This window comes from Penicillium concentricum (assembly GCF_028827145.1).
Source record: "Penicillium concentricum strain IBT 3081 chromosome Unknown utg000001l_segment0_segment0, whole genome shotgun sequence".
NCBI lineage: Eukaryota > Fungi > Ascomycota > Eurotiomycetes > Eurotiales > Aspergillaceae > Penicillium > Penicillium concentricum.
The window spans coordinates 5,511,430-5,528,983 of NW_026622754.1; the positions used below are offsets into that span (position 1 = coordinate 5,511,430).

At 46.8% G+C, this 17,554-nt stretch overlaps 8 protein-coding genes across 8 annotated transcripts; 4 read left to right on the forward strand and 4 right to left on the reverse strand.

Annotated features, from left to right (window-relative positions):
* Nucleotides 1-199: 199 nt before the first annotated feature.
* Nucleotides 200-1,098, forward strand: N7517_002104 (palmitoyltransferase YKT6; the record flags this gene model as incomplete). Its single annotated transcript, XM_056719834.1, has 6 exons — nucleotides 200-220; nucleotides 292-350; nucleotides 407-430; nucleotides 496-865; nucleotides 916-1,008; nucleotides 1,063-1,098. 6 exons carry the CDS (start codon nucleotides 200-202, stop codon nucleotides 1,096-1,098), a joined length of 603 nt encoding a protein of 200 aa, XP_056583969.1.
* Nucleotides 1,099-4,452: 3,354 nt separating this feature from the next.
* On the forward strand, nucleotides 4,453-6,285 carry N7517_002105 (Amino acid/polyamine transporter I; the record flags this gene model as incomplete). Its single annotated transcript, XM_056719835.1, has 4 exons — nucleotides 4,453-4,606; nucleotides 4,659-4,857; nucleotides 4,924-5,105; nucleotides 5,165-6,285. 4 exons carry the CDS (start codon nucleotides 4,453-4,455, stop codon nucleotides 6,283-6,285), a joined length of 1,656 nt encoding a protein of 551 aa, XP_056583970.1.
* Nucleotides 6,286-6,545: 260 nt separating this feature from the next.
* Nucleotides 6,546-8,556, reverse strand: N7517_002106 (cytochrome P450; the record flags this gene model as incomplete). The annotated part of the gene is made up of 8 exons (XM_056719836.1): nucleotides 6,546-6,762; nucleotides 6,816-6,907; nucleotides 6,969-7,289; nucleotides 7,344-7,617; nucleotides 7,679-7,794; nucleotides 7,845-7,989; nucleotides 8,039-8,282; nucleotides 8,334-8,556. The coding sequence occupies 8 exons, from the start codon at nucleotides 8,554-8,556 to the stop codon at nucleotides 6,546-6,548; spliced, it is 1,632 nt and encodes a 543-aa protein (XP_056583971.1).
* Nucleotides 8,557-9,820: 1,264 nt separating this feature from the next.
* On the reverse strand, nucleotides 9,821-10,516 carry N7517_002107 (HPP family protein; the record flags this gene model as incomplete). The annotated part of the gene is made up of 2 exons (XM_056719837.1): nucleotides 9,821-10,252; nucleotides 10,304-10,516. 2 exons carry the CDS (start codon nucleotides 10,514-10,516, stop codon nucleotides 9,821-9,823), a joined length of 645 nt encoding a protein of 214 aa, XP_056583972.1.
* A 931-nt stretch (nucleotides 10,517-11,447) lies between these two features.
* Nucleotides 11,448-11,786, forward strand: N7517_002108 (DAHP synthetase I/KDSA; the record flags this gene model as incomplete). Its single annotated transcript, XM_056719838.1, has 1 exon — nucleotides 11,448-11,786. The coding sequence occupies one exon, from the start codon at nucleotides 11,448-11,450 to the stop codon at nucleotides 11,784-11,786; it is 339 nt and encodes a 112-aa protein (XP_056583973.1).
* Nucleotides 11,787-12,295: 509 nt separating this feature from the next.
* N7517_002109 (cupin domain-containing protein) lies at nucleotides 12,296-12,743 on the forward strand (the record flags this gene model as incomplete). The annotated part of the gene is made up of 2 exons (XM_056719839.1): nucleotides 12,296-12,321; nucleotides 12,374-12,743. The coding sequence occupies 2 exons, from the start codon at nucleotides 12,296-12,298 to the stop codon at nucleotides 12,741-12,743; spliced, it is 396 nt and encodes a 131-aa protein (XP_056583974.1).
* A 121-nt stretch (nucleotides 12,744-12,864) lies between these two features.
* On the reverse strand, nucleotides 12,865-14,747 carry N7517_002110 (Zn(II)2Cys6 transcription factor; the record flags this gene model as incomplete). Its single annotated transcript, XM_056719840.1, has 4 exons — nucleotides 12,865-13,444; nucleotides 13,496-13,785; nucleotides 13,838-13,923; nucleotides 13,976-14,747. 4 exons carry the CDS (start codon nucleotides 14,745-14,747, stop codon nucleotides 12,865-12,867), a joined length of 1,728 nt encoding a protein of 575 aa, XP_056583975.1.
* A 623-nt stretch (nucleotides 14,748-15,370) lies between these two features.
* N7517_002111 (Major facilitator superfamily domain general substrate transporter) lies at nucleotides 15,371-17,069 on the reverse strand (the record flags this gene model as incomplete). The annotated part of the gene is made up of 3 exons (XM_056719841.1): nucleotides 15,371-15,782; nucleotides 15,832-16,800; nucleotides 16,855-17,069. The coding sequence occupies 3 exons, from the start codon at nucleotides 17,067-17,069 to the stop codon at nucleotides 15,371-15,373; spliced, it is 1,596 nt and encodes a 531-aa protein (XP_056583976.1).
* Nucleotides 17,070-17,554: the final 485 nt, after the last annotated feature.

The following is a 17,554-nucleotide window of genomic DNA, read 5'->3' on the forward strand; positions in this document are numbered from 1 at the left end:
AGCCTGTTTTAGGATTAACACTTGTCACTTTGCTTCCCCACTTCAGCTAACCCTACAGCCGAGCTCCTACGACAAAGAAGTTGCCTGCTTGTTTGACACCAGCGCATTTCCTTGATAAGCACCTACTACCACCCAACGCCCCACTACCCCCGACATTTACTTGGCTCCTTGTCCTTGTGAGGACAACCACGCTGTCACCATGAAGATTCTTTATATGGGCGTATGTTTCATTGCGGCTTCCACTTGATCGAGTATAAGCTTAGATATGGTACTTATCTGTGAATATCGCAGGTTTTCCGGAACGACACTCAGCCAGCTCTCCAGCTATGCGGGGAGAAGGACCTCAGCAGGTAGTCTCAGATGCGCGCCATGCAACCGACTGGAACATTTCGCTAATTATTACTAGCTTTTCGCGCTTCACTCGTCAGAAGTATGCCCACCCCATCCTCTCTCGGTCCGACGCGGCTAGGTCACTAACCGCCAAGCGCTTAACAGCTACGATGAGTTCTTGATGCTCTTCAACCGAACGGTCGCCGAGAAGACGAAGGCAGGCCAACGACAGGATATTGAAGAGAAGGCCTACACATTCCACGCCTACGGACGAACAGAGGGTGTTGCCGGTGTTATTGTGACAGATGGAGACTACCCTGCCCTGGTGGCCCACCAGCTTTTGGGCAAGATTGTGGACGAGTTCCTCGCGAAATACCCACGCACTGCCTTCTCCGACCCCTCTTTGCGCGAGAATGCGTGCCCCTTGCCGCAGCTCAAGGAATATATCATCAAGTACCAGGACCCGAGCCAGGCCGACAGCATCATGAAGATCCAGCAGGAGCTTGACGAAACCAAGATTGTCTTGCACAAGACGGTATGCTCTTATATCTGTGGGGGCTCATTTTAAATGCTAACCGATTCCAGATCGAAAGTGTTCTGGAACGTGGTGAGAAGATCGACTCCCTGGTTCAGAAGAGTGATGGGCTGTCAGCTCAGAGCAAGATGTTCTATACCCAGGTATGTAAATGGAGTATTGCCTCCACCCGAATTTACTAACGCAACCAAATCCAGGCCAAGAAGCAAAACTCTTGCTGTGTTGTGATGTAAACCGGGATCAGCGGTACATTGTGTATTCGATTATGACTGCTTGTTCTTGGATCTACCTTACTCGTGTAATCAGACGCCGAAACGATGCATTTCTTTGCTATTGTATCTGGTCCTATTTTTCGATGCCTATCTTTTTGTATCAAGTTCACTCAATTAGGGGGATCTCTTTGTCATGTTCTTCTGTAAAGACTTTTGCTATACCTATGGATTGGGATTTTTTCCGAACAAGTTCCAATAAAGGAGTCACCGAAGCTTATACAATAGCAATATTTTAGAGTATGGAAAATAACAATCATAAGTAGATCGTGATTAGATATAGCTGAGCCTTGACGTGGGGGCAGAAATGGCGTTTCTGCCCCAAGTAGCTCTGGTGGGCCCCGGGGGTGTATTACGTTATGAACATCAGCCCTCCCCCCCAGGGCTGGGGACTTCTAACCTCAGAAGGTTGCTTGGCCTTATGAAACTTCATTTGCTGCGACACTCTTTGTTCGTGACTTTATAATCCCAGCAGATTCTTACGCTGGTTGTGTGGTTTCTATGGCTAAAATTAGCTATGGTTGATGTCCCAGGCAGAAGGGCTGCGCAGAATGTCGGCGGCGCAAAGTGAAGGCAATTCCTTCCAACTACCAATAATCAAGACGTGGGCCTAATCCTTATTTTCTAGTGTGGCGGGTCTACTTCCGAGTGCCTAAAGTGTGGTTAAAAGGGATTACAATGTTCTGGTGCTCGAACGGGATCTTTTTCCGTCCACACTCTATAGCCTCCATTAACGAGAGCTGTGACAAGGCATCTACAGTGCGCTGGGTACCCCAAGATGTTACTGAAATAACATCTGTAGTTGTATCAAATGAAGAGGATTCTTGGAGGCTTCACGGCCACCAGTCCAGTCATGCCAGCATCTTTGACCAGCTGTTCGTATTTCATTTCATTGAGCCGATTGGCTTCAAGGCTCCGGTTTCAGCGAGCTCGTCACCGACATAGCTAGATAATCTTTATGCTATAATTGTTTACCAAGGGCGAAATCTCGCAAAGCGTTTAATTCGTGCCGCCGCGGTGTATTTGTATGGCACTCTGGCCTGTGGCGTTTCTATTCAGACAGAAGCCTGCAAATCGTATTCAATGGCCCTGTGAGGATTGCTACGCAGATCGTCACAAAGCACAAATTATTTTACGGGTGATATGATCTGTACTGCGGCAATGCTCATCTATTCTGAAAATCTAGCTGGCACATCAGGGGCACTCTGGGTCGAGCATGTCCATGGCGCAACAATTCATGCTTGAAATGGGTGGCCCAGAGAGTTGCCAGAATAGATTTTTGCACCATCCTTTCCGTCAGACGTTTGACTGTAAGTGCGATCCTGTGAGTTTTGTGGATATTTTTATCTTATTGAGATGTTTTGCTGAGGAATATATCTATGCACAGTTTATCGTCGCGATATCAAGAAATGAGCAGCATGCGTTTACCTCGTGGACTCAATAATTATTGGCTTTTCTTGTCATATAAAGCTATGATTCTCCATGGGTATTCCCTGAATATCAATCTGAACTTTCTCAATTTCATCATAGAACTCATTGACCCTAAATTTATGCTTTTTCCGCCTTTTTCTACGTGTAAAAACTGAGAAGTGGGAGAAATATATATAAGAAAGATTATCAAAAAGAAATCGCTAGTCATAAACGGGCAGATATTCTTGAATATCTGACAAGACTACTAAAAAGACATCACCAGGCCACAGGTATTCTTATGGTAGGGAGTATAACCCAAACTGAATTAAGTCCAGAGTGGCATAGATCGTCCGCCGTACCTGTAATTGGTGGATTTGCAACAGTCTAGCCTAATTCGGTTAGTTTTCTATCCACGTTGGACTAACCTTAAAATGTGCCAATTTATTGGCGACACCTAGAGGCAACAGGGAAAGATACTCAGGCAGCCGCTTCGTAGTGAATTGGCGCCAGCCGTACGTTAACGCAATTTTGGAATTTGCCCACAAGACCCAGAACAGCAAGCATGAAATGGGCATATTGAAAGAACATTCTATGTATGCTAAAATGAAAATCATGGATGAGAGCGTAGTTCATAAGTTCTAATTGTTTTGTTGATTAACAGCTGTGACAGGAATCTTCTCTGGTTTCATGGGCAAACACATTCGCGCGGCGACGGGGTATAACATTGCAGATCATGTTGCGCGAGGGACTTCTATTGATAGTTGAAGGCAACTCAGGACATATTCGTGGCTTGCACTGGGATAAGGAGAGCAGCATAGTATTACCGCATATCGGTTGGTGGCAAGGGGGTCGTCCACTCCATAAGGTTGCTTGACATGAGGCTTTGGACTTCATATTTTGGCAACTACTTAATACGTTAATCACAGATGAAATGCTATCTTTTTATAGAAATATCTCCTTGAGGTGCCAGTCACTATAGCCATCCTACCGGAGACGCCGAGACGAGAACGTTCAATCCACACCGGGTCTTTAGATTTCTAAAGACGGTCGGCAATTATTTCCTCGTTAAATAGGGAGGCAGCCGATCTCCAGCGCCCGGGCAATTTAACGAGCATTCATAGGTAAGTAAGTGTGACTTTTGTTGAAAGCATATTGGCGCATGATAAGAGCATACCGTTAAAAGCGTAGGTAGCCTTGTGTGATAGGTCAGCAGGAAAAATATTCCGTCCCAAGTAGGCCCTCGCCTCATGGCTTGAGAATGATGCATCTGGCCTGGTTCACCTCAATTTAAATCCTAATTCAATTCTCCATTGGACCTGGACTCCTATATGGACTATGCCGTCTGCCCAACAGACACCAGAGACCCCAAATGGAAATTGGTTTCGATACTCCAGGATCCGAGCCTTACACATTTCAACCCCCGCTGCCACTTTTGGATGTTTGAGAGTTGAGAGGTGGGGTGCTTATCTGTGGTCTGAGCATTGGCGTTCACCTAATTCTGCCCCGAGCTAGAACAGATGAGCGATTTCTACGCAAGGAACCTTCATATAGTTAATCGGACGCGGAAAATAGGGGAAATGATCACGAAGTGTGCCCTGGCCAAGAGTGGCGTCTCAGCTAAGCTCAAAAGATTTCTCTGGGCTTTCACCCTGATTGGTTATGAATGACCCGATATCAAATTCTTACTTCCAAGGCCGGAACCTTGAAAGTACAGAAAGCCTTATCTTTATCTTGCCATCTGCCTGCATCGGGACAAACTACACTACGCCACGGGCAATTGAGCAATCCCACTTGATGCCTTGCTTATCACAGACGGACCACAGGTCAGGTATCTGGGCTGAACTTATATATAGATTGCTAGTCGCCGTCGATAAATTTTCTTGCCTGCGTTAGTTTAACATCCAAAACATGACTGCCATGGACTTAGACACTGAGAAGAAACCCGGCACTACCGTGGAGTCATCCGAAAGCCTCCCTCCAGCCGAAGATGATTTGGAGGTCGGTAAAATTAACCCGCTGAAGCGGAGTCTGAAGAACCGCCATATGCAGATGATCGCTGTTGGTAAGAATCCATTGTCAGTCTTTCCTTTTCTTCTGATACTAATTTCAGCAAGGCGGCGCTATTGGTGCTGGTCTTTTTGTTAGTACGGGATCTGCGCTCCGCACGGGAGGGCCTGGTTCTTTGTTGATATGCTACTTGGTTGTTGGAGGAATGCTTCTTCTTACAATCCAAGCTCTGGGCGAGTTGGCCGTGCTATATCCCGTGAATGGAGCCTTTTTCACATACTGTGTCCGGTTCATCAGTCCAGCCTGGTGAGTGTTCGGTGTTCATGTACTAAACTCATGATCAACTAAAACTGACTACTCATTTTATGATAGGGGATTTGCGGTCGGCTGGGACTACGCTATCCAATGGCTCATTATTCTTCCCTTCGAACTCACGGCCGCAAGTTTAACAATTCAATACTGGAGCGAAACTTTGAACAGTGGAATTTGGGTCGCCGTGTTTCTAGTCGTGCTAACGGCGATCCAATTCTTTGGAGTTCGAGGCTACGGAGAAGGTGAGGCTCAGCATTTATATGTCCTTTCGAGATACATTGGTACTAACCTCAGTCCACAGTCGAATTTGTGCTCGGAGCGATCAAGATCACTGCTGTCATTGGCTTTATTATACTTGGAATTGTGATCGATTGCGGTGGAGCCCCGAAAGGAGGCTACATTGGAGCTCAATATTGGGGAAATCCTGGTGCATTCACAGACTTCAAGGGGTTCTGTTCTGTCTTCGTGACAGCAGCCTTTGCCTTTGGTGGCACAGAAATGGCTGGTCTTGCTGCGGCAGAGGCAGCAAACCCTGCCAAGTCCATCCCAAAAGCATCCAAGCAGGTCTTCTGGCGCATCATGATCTTCTATGTCCTGGGAACTTTCATCGTTGGCTTGATTGTGCCTTCAAACGCCGAATGGCTTCTTGGAGCATCTGGCGCCAACACCAAGGCTTCTCCATTTGTCGTATCAATCCAGAATGCCGGTATCTCCGGGTTGCCATCTGTCATGAATGCAATCATCACTATCTCGGTCATTAGCGTGGCCAACTCCGCAACATATGCTTCCAGCCGTACTATCCAGGCTCTGGCTTCACGAGGAATGGCACCACGAGTCATGGCATATATCGACAAGGGAGGTCGTCCTCTTTACTGCATTATCCTGCAGATTATTTTTGGTTTGCTAGCTTTCGTCAATGAGGCACCATCTGGCAGCACCATCTTCAACTGGCTTCTTGCCTTGTCTGGTATCTCTGACTTCTTTGTCTGGGGAAGCATCTGCCTTGCCCATATCCGTTTCCGTTCCGCCTGGGCACATAACGGACACACCGTAAAGGAGCTTACCTATGCTGCTCCCTTTGGTGTAATTGGAAGCTATATTGGCCTAGGTCTTAACGTCTTGTGCCTCATCGCGGAATTTTATGTCTCTGTGGCTGCAAAAGATGCGGAGACATTTTTCATGAACTATCTTGCTGGGCCGCTTGTCATACTACTTTTCGTTGGCTGGCTTGTCTACACCAAGTTTAATAAAGATCCGAGGCTCGATCGTGGAGGGTGGTTCATCCCAATTGAGAAGATGGACATCAGCAGCTTTATCAGGGACTCAAGTCTTGATGTGGACCTTCCACCAAGAGTCGAGTATCCCACTTGGAGTGCTTGGCTCAAAGCTGCTCCAATGCGTATAGTTCGCTCAATCATTTGAGAGATGGAACGCCGTTCGCCGTTGATATAGTTTGCAGTCGGAATTGTAATATTGTTTGTCTAGGTGAAGTCAGAACTTTACATATCCCAAGATTGGAAAATACACCGTGCAGAACATCCTAGCTGTCCATGTATATATACCTCGATAGGCAATCGAAACGATGAATTTTGTATGACTTGCAACTTCACTTTTGGGAAAACGTCATCCCAGTCACCTTCCGTCTTTTTAGTTTCTCGCCCTGTCTATCACGCGCAATCCTTTTAAATCTCAACCTTCTCTAGCAGCTTCGCAACATTCTCATGCCGTGGCTTCAATCCGATTCGGAACGCCACTGGAGAACGCCCAGAGAGGCCATCGTATTCTTTCAAATCGATAGGCTCCTCTGGAATCTCGTACATATCGAATGCCCAGAGCATACGGGAGATTGTCAGCCAAATCTCGCGCTCAGCCACAATCATTCCAGGGCAAATGCGACGACTACATATTATTAATCGGGCGTTATGTTTTGTTTTAGAAGATGTAGTACTCACCCAGCTCCAAACATCCAGTGGTCTCTCTTCATAGGATCGGCGACACGGACACTATCAGCAGACGTCAATGGGTCATCGATATAACGATCCGGCTTTTGTTCATTTATTAGTAAGTACAGCTCCAAAGTAACTTCTTAGAAGTGACATACGTACATCGAATTTGTCAGGGGAAGAATAGCGGTCGGAATCAAAGTGCATAGTCCAAGTGTTAAGAACGACCACAGTACCCTTGGGAATGAAACTTCCTTGGTAGACGAAGTCCTCACTGGAAACGTGGGGAGTACCTAACCAGAAAGGATTGTGAACTCTCTCGACTTCCTTAACGATAGCGTGACAATAAGGAAGATTCTCTTCATCTTCAATGCCAGGGAGACGATCACGTCCAATGACACGATCAAGTTCTTCCTGGGCCTTTTTCTGGATTTCAGGATAGGCAGGGATAATAGCAGAGAACCATTGCATAATAGCGGCAGTCTGCATAAGGCGTCAGTGATGCATCGAACCAAGGGCATCATGGTGGTTACTTACTGACTCAACACCGCCAATCATGAAGGCTGACGCAAGGATTGCCATATCCAAATCATCAAGGTCTTCTTTATGGCGGAGTTCAATCATCGTCTTCGCTAAACAGTCCTCAACCTTTTTACCTTCCTTCATCTTCTGCTCAGTTTCCTTGATAAAGCCACCATATGTGTCGACCAAGCCTTTGTGCAGTCTTTTGGCACGCCTGTGCAATGGTGTCGGTAGATACTGCAGAATAGAAACAAAATCAATGAGATTTGACATAGGGCCGGTGCAGTTCCTATTAACTCAATTAGCTTGTTGGAAAGATGATTATATATTTCCGTAGGCCGTGCGCATACATAAATTCACGGCTGAGATTCAAGGCCCGTCCTACCAGGGGGTGATCGATGCTGTCCGCTCGGAAACCAAACGTGATAGTTGTCATATTGTTCAATGAGCAACGACCAGCATGAGGCTATATATATGAGTACTTGCTATTGGAACCGGTGGACCGGAATGGGTTACCTGAGGGCTCACGGAGACCAGGCCTCCTTTGCTTTCAATAAGCAATGCCTTTACCAGCGAGAGTGACTCGCGATCCAAGACAGGAGAGTAAGAGTCGACGGCGCGCTGGTTTAGCCATTTGGCTGCAATACGGCGGTGCTTGCGCCTTTAACCAGGGTAAGCGGCAACCCGTGTGAAGTTTAGAATAACCTTACCATCGGTCATTGTATGGAGTAGCAGTGATGCCTCGACCAGCAAAAATAGTTTGGCTTTTGATAAACATTACTTTGCGAGAAGAAAACACGTTCCCATTGGTAACCATGAGATCTTTGGCAATGTTTGGGTCAGAGATAATGACAAACAGTTGGTTTCCAAGCCAGATAGAATATAAGCCTCCGAACTTCTTCGCCCAGTAGTCCAGAGTCAACTCAGGATACCTAGTCAAATAGTAAAACGAACCTATAGTCATATGAGAAAAGAATGATTCACATATGTCAGCGGTAGACTTACCAAAGATTGGAAGCCCTACCGGGCCCTTAGGAATTTTGTGACCATGTCCGTCGGTCCAGGGCTTCCTGAACCAGGCAAGAAGCGATGCTCCAACAATTGCAGTGAATGTCCACAGGAATGGCGAGCTTGCTTCGGTCACAACGGTAAGTCCTACAACCCACGACGCCGAATCAACGGGCGAAGGACTAAGCAATATTTCAGTGCTGTTGTATATAACAGACATATCGGCAAGGTATTTGATAGGTTCGGCTGCAAGAGTTAATCGATGGGGAAATCACCGTTTTATACACTCTACAGATTCATACTCCCTCACACATTCCTGTGCACAAGGTGTAGGGTAACGATTTTCTTGGGACAACCGGAGTTCCGAATTAAGGACCATATGTATGAGGCTCACTCATTTCTCAATCCAGGCATTTTAATGATGTTGATTAGTATTTACGCCGAGGAGGCCTGGATGGTCGAATTTATGGCATTAGTAGCGCATAAGTAATTTGGCTAGAGAGGGTACGTATATAGTTTGGGTTTGGTTCTGGTACTTAATGCCGCAGTTCTTCGAACTTGTGGCAGCAGAGATTGTACCCACAACTGTAGGTCGTCTGAATTAGCCCTCCTGTTGGCGTGGCCCTTGGATCTCATAACCGTTTCCTTCCATCATGCACTCTCATATTGTAGCTATTGTCACTTTCCATTGGTCAGAAGAAGCAAATTCTTATCACCTTATAACCAAACTAGTTTAGTCCCAATGTGTGGGCCTATCGGCGTAGAGTCACGTTGTCTTACCCCTGCACAAAGGATCGCAAAAAGAACCTCGGAAAACCTAACAGAGCTTAGTGGAACCAAGGCGGCATCCAATATGGGCGACGAAGTTTTCCACGGCCAACGTTTACCCTGTAGCCTTGGCAGACTTGCCGTGAACACTAGCCGAGATGCCGTGATGGTGTTTAGAATGTCAGAGATTGTCTCGGCCGTAAGGAAACGCAAGTCGCATATTTGAGGCTGGTCGTACAACCAGTTTGACTATGAAACCCTCGAGGCTGAAACTTGATCTGCATTTTGGCTACCGCTATTACTAGTAATGTTGTACAGATCTTAGATCTGAACCTTGGAATTGACTTCCAACTTTGGAAAGTTCCGTAGATCCATGGCCTTAGCGACCCGTGCGGCCGGAGCGAGGCCTAATGATGATCGTATCTAAAGAGCCTACGGAGTACGGAGTACCGGTTCCGTATTAACAACGTTTTTCTTCCCTTTAGATAGGTGAGTCATTAAAACAATTAGTCATACTCGAGGGGGTCATTCTATGTTGTAGGCCCCCAAAACTCATCGGAATTCACATCCTGACACCTTGCGGTAGAAACAGACATTGTGATCTGCTCAACTTCCTTTTATTATTACAAAAAGGGATGTACCACATTATCATCCCCAGAAACCCCGTAGCATTCGAATATTGATCTAGCAACCTTGGGATCAAGGCGCATATAGCTCTATTTCGAGTTGCTAGCCTGGGGAAGAACAGGCTTAGCGGCCGGTGGAGTGATCCAGAAAACGGGATAACGGCGCTGGATGTTGTTCACGATCAAGGCCATAAGCAGGAGCATAGTTGACGAAAGTAAGACAACTGGCAGATAGTACCAAGAGAGCGCCCACACAGCTTCGTCCACTGCGGGAAGGAGGGCTGTGGCACCGGCTGGAGGATGAGTTGTGTTGGTAATTTGCATAACAACAATGGCAACGGCCGACGAAAGCGAAGCGGCTAGCCAGCGCAAAGAGTTGAATTTTTCTTCATCGGGCATTAGGCTGAAGAGTTTCGTGATGCAGATGCCGACCAGAGCACTCAGAAAATGGCCACCGATCAGAGCGCGTGGCTGTGCTAAAGGGGACTCAATAGCACCATAGATGAGGACTGCCGATGCTCCCTAATTTATAATTAGTGGTTGAGAAGGGTGTGTAGAAAGAGGGAGACGCACATAAGAAGCAATGATGCCTGGCACGCCACGTTCAATGAAGTAGGAAGAGTAATTAAATATAGCCTGGACTACACATAGACCGCAGAATGCGGCTATGAACGACCAGAAGTGAACGAGATATTTCGAGGGAGGCTTTGGTGCACCCTCACGATAGCCCAGCCAGTGGCTGACGGACGGAGGGAGGCGAGCCAAGAACTCTTTCTCGGAGATCATTGTTAGCCTTGGCGAAATGAAAATGACAAAGTATCGGATTATAGAATTAAGGTAAAATGTAGGACTGAAAAAGATTCAAATAGAAATGAACAAGGGGGATTATAAAGACCATAAGTTCACAGGAAAGACTCGGTCCGGAGACCAGGAAACTCCAAGGGCTAAGGATCTCGTTAGGTGACCGGGATTTGAAAATAAATACCTCGTCCCCAAAGCCCGTAGAAATAAATATACGTGAAGTGACCGAAATTCCATTCCTGGAGGACTCCGACGGCCCCCAACTAATGCGCCACCCCTGAAAGAATAATTCCGCGGGTTAATCAAAAATCTGACAGGGGAGCCTAGTAATCTTTTGACGCACTGTTCTTTGTCAATCAAAGCTTGCTCTTCTTGGCTGTTTTCCAGGCGAACTATGAGCGCCTTGGCATGGAGTGATCCACCAGCATTCTCAATCTATATCTTCCCTCGAAAAGAAGTCTGTGGGAAGAAAAGTAGTACGTACGCAGGTCACTGGCCAGACGCAATGCAATGTGTTACACGACTGGAACGGAACGTGCTTTTGCATGATCATGTTCAATCCGCTTCACTGATGTCTCTATAGGAGCTTTTGTGTGTGCTTTGCCTTGTCCACTCAAAGCGTCATGAGAAAGCTTCGCGATTTCTGTTCAACGCCATCCTGAAAGGCTAGGTCGCTGTCCGCGATAATCTTTCCCTCCTACAGGCTTCCGATATCCATGAAGATACAGGCAGTTAGTACGCTCCGCATTGACGGATTGAGATGACCATTGGCTTTGATTCATATGACTCGCACCACTGTGAATAAACACGGGTTACTTATTATTGCGAGGCAGGCGCTGAAGGTAAAAGGAGGGCGGGGATCGTGGTTAATTGTTCACGTGGTAAGTCAGAGAAAACCCATCGAAACTAGGCAGTCATGGCTAAGAATGTGACTGGTCAGATTGCAAGTGGAAAGACTGCAATCATTGGTGTGATGATCAAGAGCAACCCCAATGAGGGCAATCAAAAGGTGCCTCTGCAAAGTGCGAGAGAGTTTCAGCCTGGGATCAGTATTACCAATGCCTGCCTTTACTGGGGGACAACTGTGGATGTTCTGCAAATGCTGGAAAATGCTGTTCATATAGACGTTTTGGGCCGAAGACCTCAGCTATCGAGTGCGCTGGAAAAGACCTGGTTCGTTTCGATAAGCAGATCACAGAGATTGGTGCCGTGGATTTGGTGTTATCTTTATGCGTTGGGTTATTTTGGTGAATGAAAGTCCGAGGATATCAGAACAATCATAAAATGGGATATCAAAGCTGTTGACTGAAATCAATGTTTCTCAGACTGTATAATCAACTGGTGAGGTATCACCAACTGGCCGGTCGGGGATGACGTCACCGAGGCAATGTCCTCCACAATTAGCGACTCGATTAGCCAAGGCATACTGAGAAGAATCACCTAGTCAAAGAGATATGTTTCATGCAAAAGTTCCCATGTTAATTATCGGGTCGGCGCCAAAGCATGTAAGGTGTCGCTGTTCCGGTGGGGTATGCAATAGGCTATCAACAGATAGCCTACCCCGGAATACTGTATCCTTCACAGTGACGTAGGAAATCGCGTAGGCTACGCAGAATGAGCCGTGTGAGGCGATGTGACACAGCCGTGTGATACCTAGTATCCAACCTAACTCCTATATAAACCCCGAAAAATTCTGCGAGTCTTCATCATAACCAGCCAATTCCTCTTTCCGAACATTCCGTACAAAACGAAACACATTCCAATATGCAGGAACCAACCTACGACTCCAGGTAAGTACAGTATCAAACCATATTACCGGTTGGATGTTAATGAAACACACAGCCGTCCGATGCCGGCCATCGAGATTGTCTACTCGTACAAGCTGGTCGGGATCCCGAACAAGACTATCGTCAGCCTGCGCGTCGAGTTCCCACCCAACGGATCAACTCCCCCGCACCGTCATGGGGGCGCGAACGTTGGCGCCTATGTATTGAAAGGAACCCTTCTCAACAAAATGAATGACGATCCTATGAAAACCATCGAAGAGGGCGGCAGCTGGTTTGAAGCACCGGGCTGTCATCATCGCATCAGCGATAATGCTAGCAAGACAGAGCCGGCGACGCTCATTGCTACCATGATCACGGACACTGAAGCATTTGAGAGGGATGGAATGGCGGCGCTTATCCAAATTGACGAGGAGTACCGGAAATGACAATAGTCGCGGGTTGAAGCGATCAATAGCACACTCCGTGTCAAAGCATGAATAAAACCACATAATCAGCGATTCAAAATCTGTAGGGATCTTATTATTAAAGGGTAATCTCCGGTGGGATCTATTGTAACATAAATGAACTCGTTTCGGTTAGACCACGAGCATCCGCATCAAAAAAGGCACAAAAGTCAAAATTGGAGTCAGGTAACATGTCCAATGCCGGGAATTCAGAAGATGTTGGATCCGGAAGGGAGATGCCAACGGTACCCAAACTAGCCGGGGGATCCTTTGCGAGAGATAACAATTCTCGGGCGACAATTCCAATCTCACGGTAAGTCCGTTTGCCCAGAGTCCAGTGTTCACTTAGACGCTTCAAAGTGCCCATAGTCAAACGAATCTTTTCCCGGCCTTTGGCACGCTGGTCCCCTGAAAAGATAAACCTGCAAGCCGACAGATGTGCAATGGTCACGTTGGCAATCATGCAAATGATGAAGGGGGAATGGGTCTTCATATTAGTTGGCAGAGTCAATAGCTCATCAATGCTATTGATAGCCTTGGTGCATTTGACAGTATGTATGTCACGTTCCTTTGCGCTGTTGCATTTAAGTTGTTCTGACGGGGCCAATGGAGCACATCGCGACACTGATTCGATTGCGCTGTGAGTCAACGCTGACAGTGGGCGATGGATTTCAACGGTATATCTATACTTGGGTTAGATAAATGGAAAACAGCCAGGAAATTGCAGGTCTTACGTGTGCATAATGAAGAATGCTTTGAACATAACTTCATCAAATGATCCATCGGGACGGATTAATTGCCTCTTCTCCGGCGAAAGAAGAGAGCACCATGCTCGAACACTAGTATCAGAGCTCGCAGCCATCGTAGTGTATATTCGATCATCTGCCGTGTTGCCAGGAGACAAGGCCTGATCAATCCCGCGGGTCAAGCCAATAAGCTCCGCGTAGGAGGAAAAATTAGTTTCATCTTCGCCAAGGAACTCCCTATTGTCGTAATCTTCTAGGGATCGTGGTTGTGGGATGGCCTAATAAGAATGTCAGCTGGACACTTCCAAAGGCATAAAGCGATTGACATACCCCTCTGTCGTACTGTTCTTCTTCACAAGGAAGGTCGGTAGTGATTTCAATGCCACTTGTTCGGAACGGGTACGTATGGGTAGATCCTGCGGTCATTAGAAATGCAACTTGGGCAATAATCATGTTTAGGAGACATACCGGCGATGTGGGCGTCAGTGATATAGATCACCCACCAAGTGCGGCGCCAACTTTCCTCAAGTAAGGAATTGGCTTCCCCGTAGTTTTGGGCGAATTGCTTTTTGTTCATTCCAAGGGCTACCGCCATGCGAATTGCTTCGTCAAGGAGCCCAACACCACTTTCCGTTTCATTGCACCAGTAGACAGCGATAGAATAAAGCAGGAGAGCTTGAACATCAAATGGCGTAAGAGGCCGGGGTGATGACCGAATTTCGGCCACTGAGTCTTGAGCACGTTGGGCCCATGATTTTAATACTTCAGGTGGACAGGAAATATCGAAAATAGATCCAACATAACACATCACCTGAAGGAGAGGCTGAATTTTCGGTTCGTTGAGACGAGTTTTGAGAACCTGAAAAGGCAACGTGCAAGGGTGAGCTGCATGGAAGAACTCGTAATACAAACTCAGAAATGAAGATGCTGAGTTGGAAGATGAATCAATCTCCCCGTTAGTAGCAGCAGAAGAGGACGAAGAGATAGTGGAAGTTTGCAGTGACGAGTCAACCGAGTTCTCATAGACAGTTATGACAGGCGACGGCGCAGGGTTCCCCGGTTTTGGATTTCCACGTCGACGCGATGGAGGATAAACACATTGTAATGTATTTGTGGCGCAGCGTGAACAGACAGGCTTGCGGCCATCGCAGCGTTGGTGTTTGTAGCGACATTGTGCGCACGAAAGAGAGATCCTTGTTCCACTCTTGGCAGGTTTGTTCCTGCCTGGAGTATCCGACATAGCTTTTGAGGATATGAAGGAGAATGTGGTGGGAAAGGAAACAAGAGTCACATTCTGTGGGCGTCAATCTCAGATTAGTCATGCAGTACCGGGGCCGGGAGCTGTGGACCTCCAGGGGTGCAAGGGCCCGGGGTGTAGAGATCTAGGCATCAGGCATCGGGAATCTGGGCTTTGTGTGAAGAAAAGTTTTTAAAATATTTTAACCAGAACGAAAGTCACCTAATTACTCAATATTATTTTTTCCGCACTTGACTCGACGAGGTGTCCAAATGTGCTCAAAAGTGAAGAAGTTCCCTTTCAAGCGGAATGGGAAATTAGAGATTTTGAACCTCAGGCTCCGATGGATGTCTGAGATAGGTGTAGGGATCAGCAGATATGCGCAGGCGATGTCAGATTTAGCAGTTGACCATAATAGTGGACCAATATTTAAGTCATGATCGCCCAGTGGGGCATTAATCTGAGACATAAAGAATATAAACTTTGATTCCCAAGTTGATTGCTAAAATTTTGCTTCCAGTTCGTATCCAAGACAGAATAATGAGAAATGAAACAAGTGGTGTTTTTGATATCTCACTGCAAATCGTTTGATCCCGCCTTATACCCTCAACATGTAGGAAGAACAATTATGCTTTCACGGTCGGATGAATGTCTTCTGTTTCGCTCGTGAGAGCCACATCACTATTCCAGCCTTTGAATGCGCGAGTCCGTAACCTCAGCGAGAACATGCGATCGATCTCCATTGCCGTCCGACCTTTCATCTCTGGGATACCCAGCCACACTACAATGACTGCAACTGCGGCGAATCCTGCCATCACGAACCCTGTTTTCGCCTTCAGGTTTCCTTGGTCTGCGTTATAGATATACGGCAGGATGATAGCGAAGACTGCAGTTCCAAATCCGCTAGTGAACCACCCAATACCTTGGGTCTTGGCTCGGAGTTGCAGTGAAGATGCTTCGGCGGCAACCACATGAGACGCAGGCCATGACCCAAGACCAGAGACCATGGTAATAATCATCATGCTAATTGCCGTATACCTAGTACAAAGTTAGCGCATCATCCTTGGGATGTGATATAGTGCCTTACCAAATCGTCACGATTCCTGAGAAGATCCCTGCGATTCCTACCGCGAACCACATTACCGTAACAATATTCAAAGTGAGTAGAATAAGAAATCTTCTACCAAAGACATTCAGCGCCCATAGACTGACAACATTCGCAATCAGGCCCAGTCCGATACCCAAAATCAAGAAAATCAAGCTATTAGCTGAGCCCATGCCCACGATCTGCATAAAGTAGGAGGAATTTGCCAGCAGTTGCAGTCCGAACATCTGAGGTATAATGCTTGCAAAAGCGACAATCCAAGTTCGACGCATATTGACTCCTCTGAAACAATCGGCATATGTATGGGTTGCACTCTCCTCGTCCTCTGCTGCAATTGACGCCTGTAACTCGTCGATCACAGCTTGCGAGTTGATACGAGATGTATTAAGCTTTTTCTGTGCCTTGAGAGCGTCATTCGTTCGTCCCTTTCTCAACAGCCAGGTTGGACTCTCTGGTAAAAACGCCGCTAGAACAAACGGAATAGCCGAGAACGGCCATTGTGACGCAAAGCAAATCCGATAGGACTCTGCGCCTGTATGCTTAAGCGAAGTATAAACCACGATCGACCCAACTAGTTGTCCAAGAAGCGTGAAGATCGGATAAAATGCAATGATCGGACCTCGGAGAACAACAGGAAGTACCTCGGACATGTATGTCTGGGTAACACACAGAAGGATGCCAATGCAAATTCCCTGAAAGAGTTTACCCGCAAAGAATACTCCTCGACGAGTTTCCATGTCGTCTGGCAGATCGGAGATGTAGCATATCGCGACCGCAATGGTGGATAAGAAACTGCCTATAGCGAGCGTAATCCGACGTCCACTACGATCTTGATAGTGACCACCAAGGACGGAGCCGAACATTATGCCGATGCAACTGGAGACATTCCAAAGGGAAAGCCACATCGTGGGGATGATGTACTTTCCATGGTATTCCTGGCCAAAAACAAGTCTGTCGCGTGTCAGCAGGGACACATTGTATTATTTTGGGGGGGGGCTTATTCACTGAAATTGAGGCATCGCAGCCACCGTTGCCACGATGACTAGGTCATATCCGTAGAGAAGAATTGCCGAGCTTAGCGCGAGGCAATAGCCCACGATTTTGGGGAATTTCTTGAACGATTGCCAGAGTGGTATGTGGGACGTGCTTTTAGTTGTAGCAACGGCATCAACGCCATCCTCATTGTACTCTTTGGTGGATTGTGTCTCTGTGAGATTCATAATGTGTTTGGAGACTCCGTAGGCGCTTTGAGTGATTACAGGTGGGGACAACAGGGGGGAATTCTTTATCTTAAATTTGTAGATGAAGAACCCCTACAGAATGTTAGAACAAAGAGACCCGTATACTAACCTTAAAAAGGGGGGAATGGGAGAGCACTGAGCTATATTAAATTTAAAATTCATCCATAGCGCATGCAATAAAACCAACGGACCAACGTCGTCGAATCAAATATCTTGTTTTTGAGAATTTCTAAGCACCGACCGCAATGTGTCACAAATAACAAGGATACTTGGATAGTTTCTTGATCCTATTTAGGTATGAGGCGTTGCCCCCCGCACTGCCAAGTGATCGTCTCTGGAAGGAAGACCATCGCTTCGACATAACTGGGGTCATCCCTGGCTCTTCCCGCTATAGTGTGATCATGTGCCCCGTGTTCAGCGTATATACAGCCACAATATAGATATATTCATAAGAGGGGGGTTGG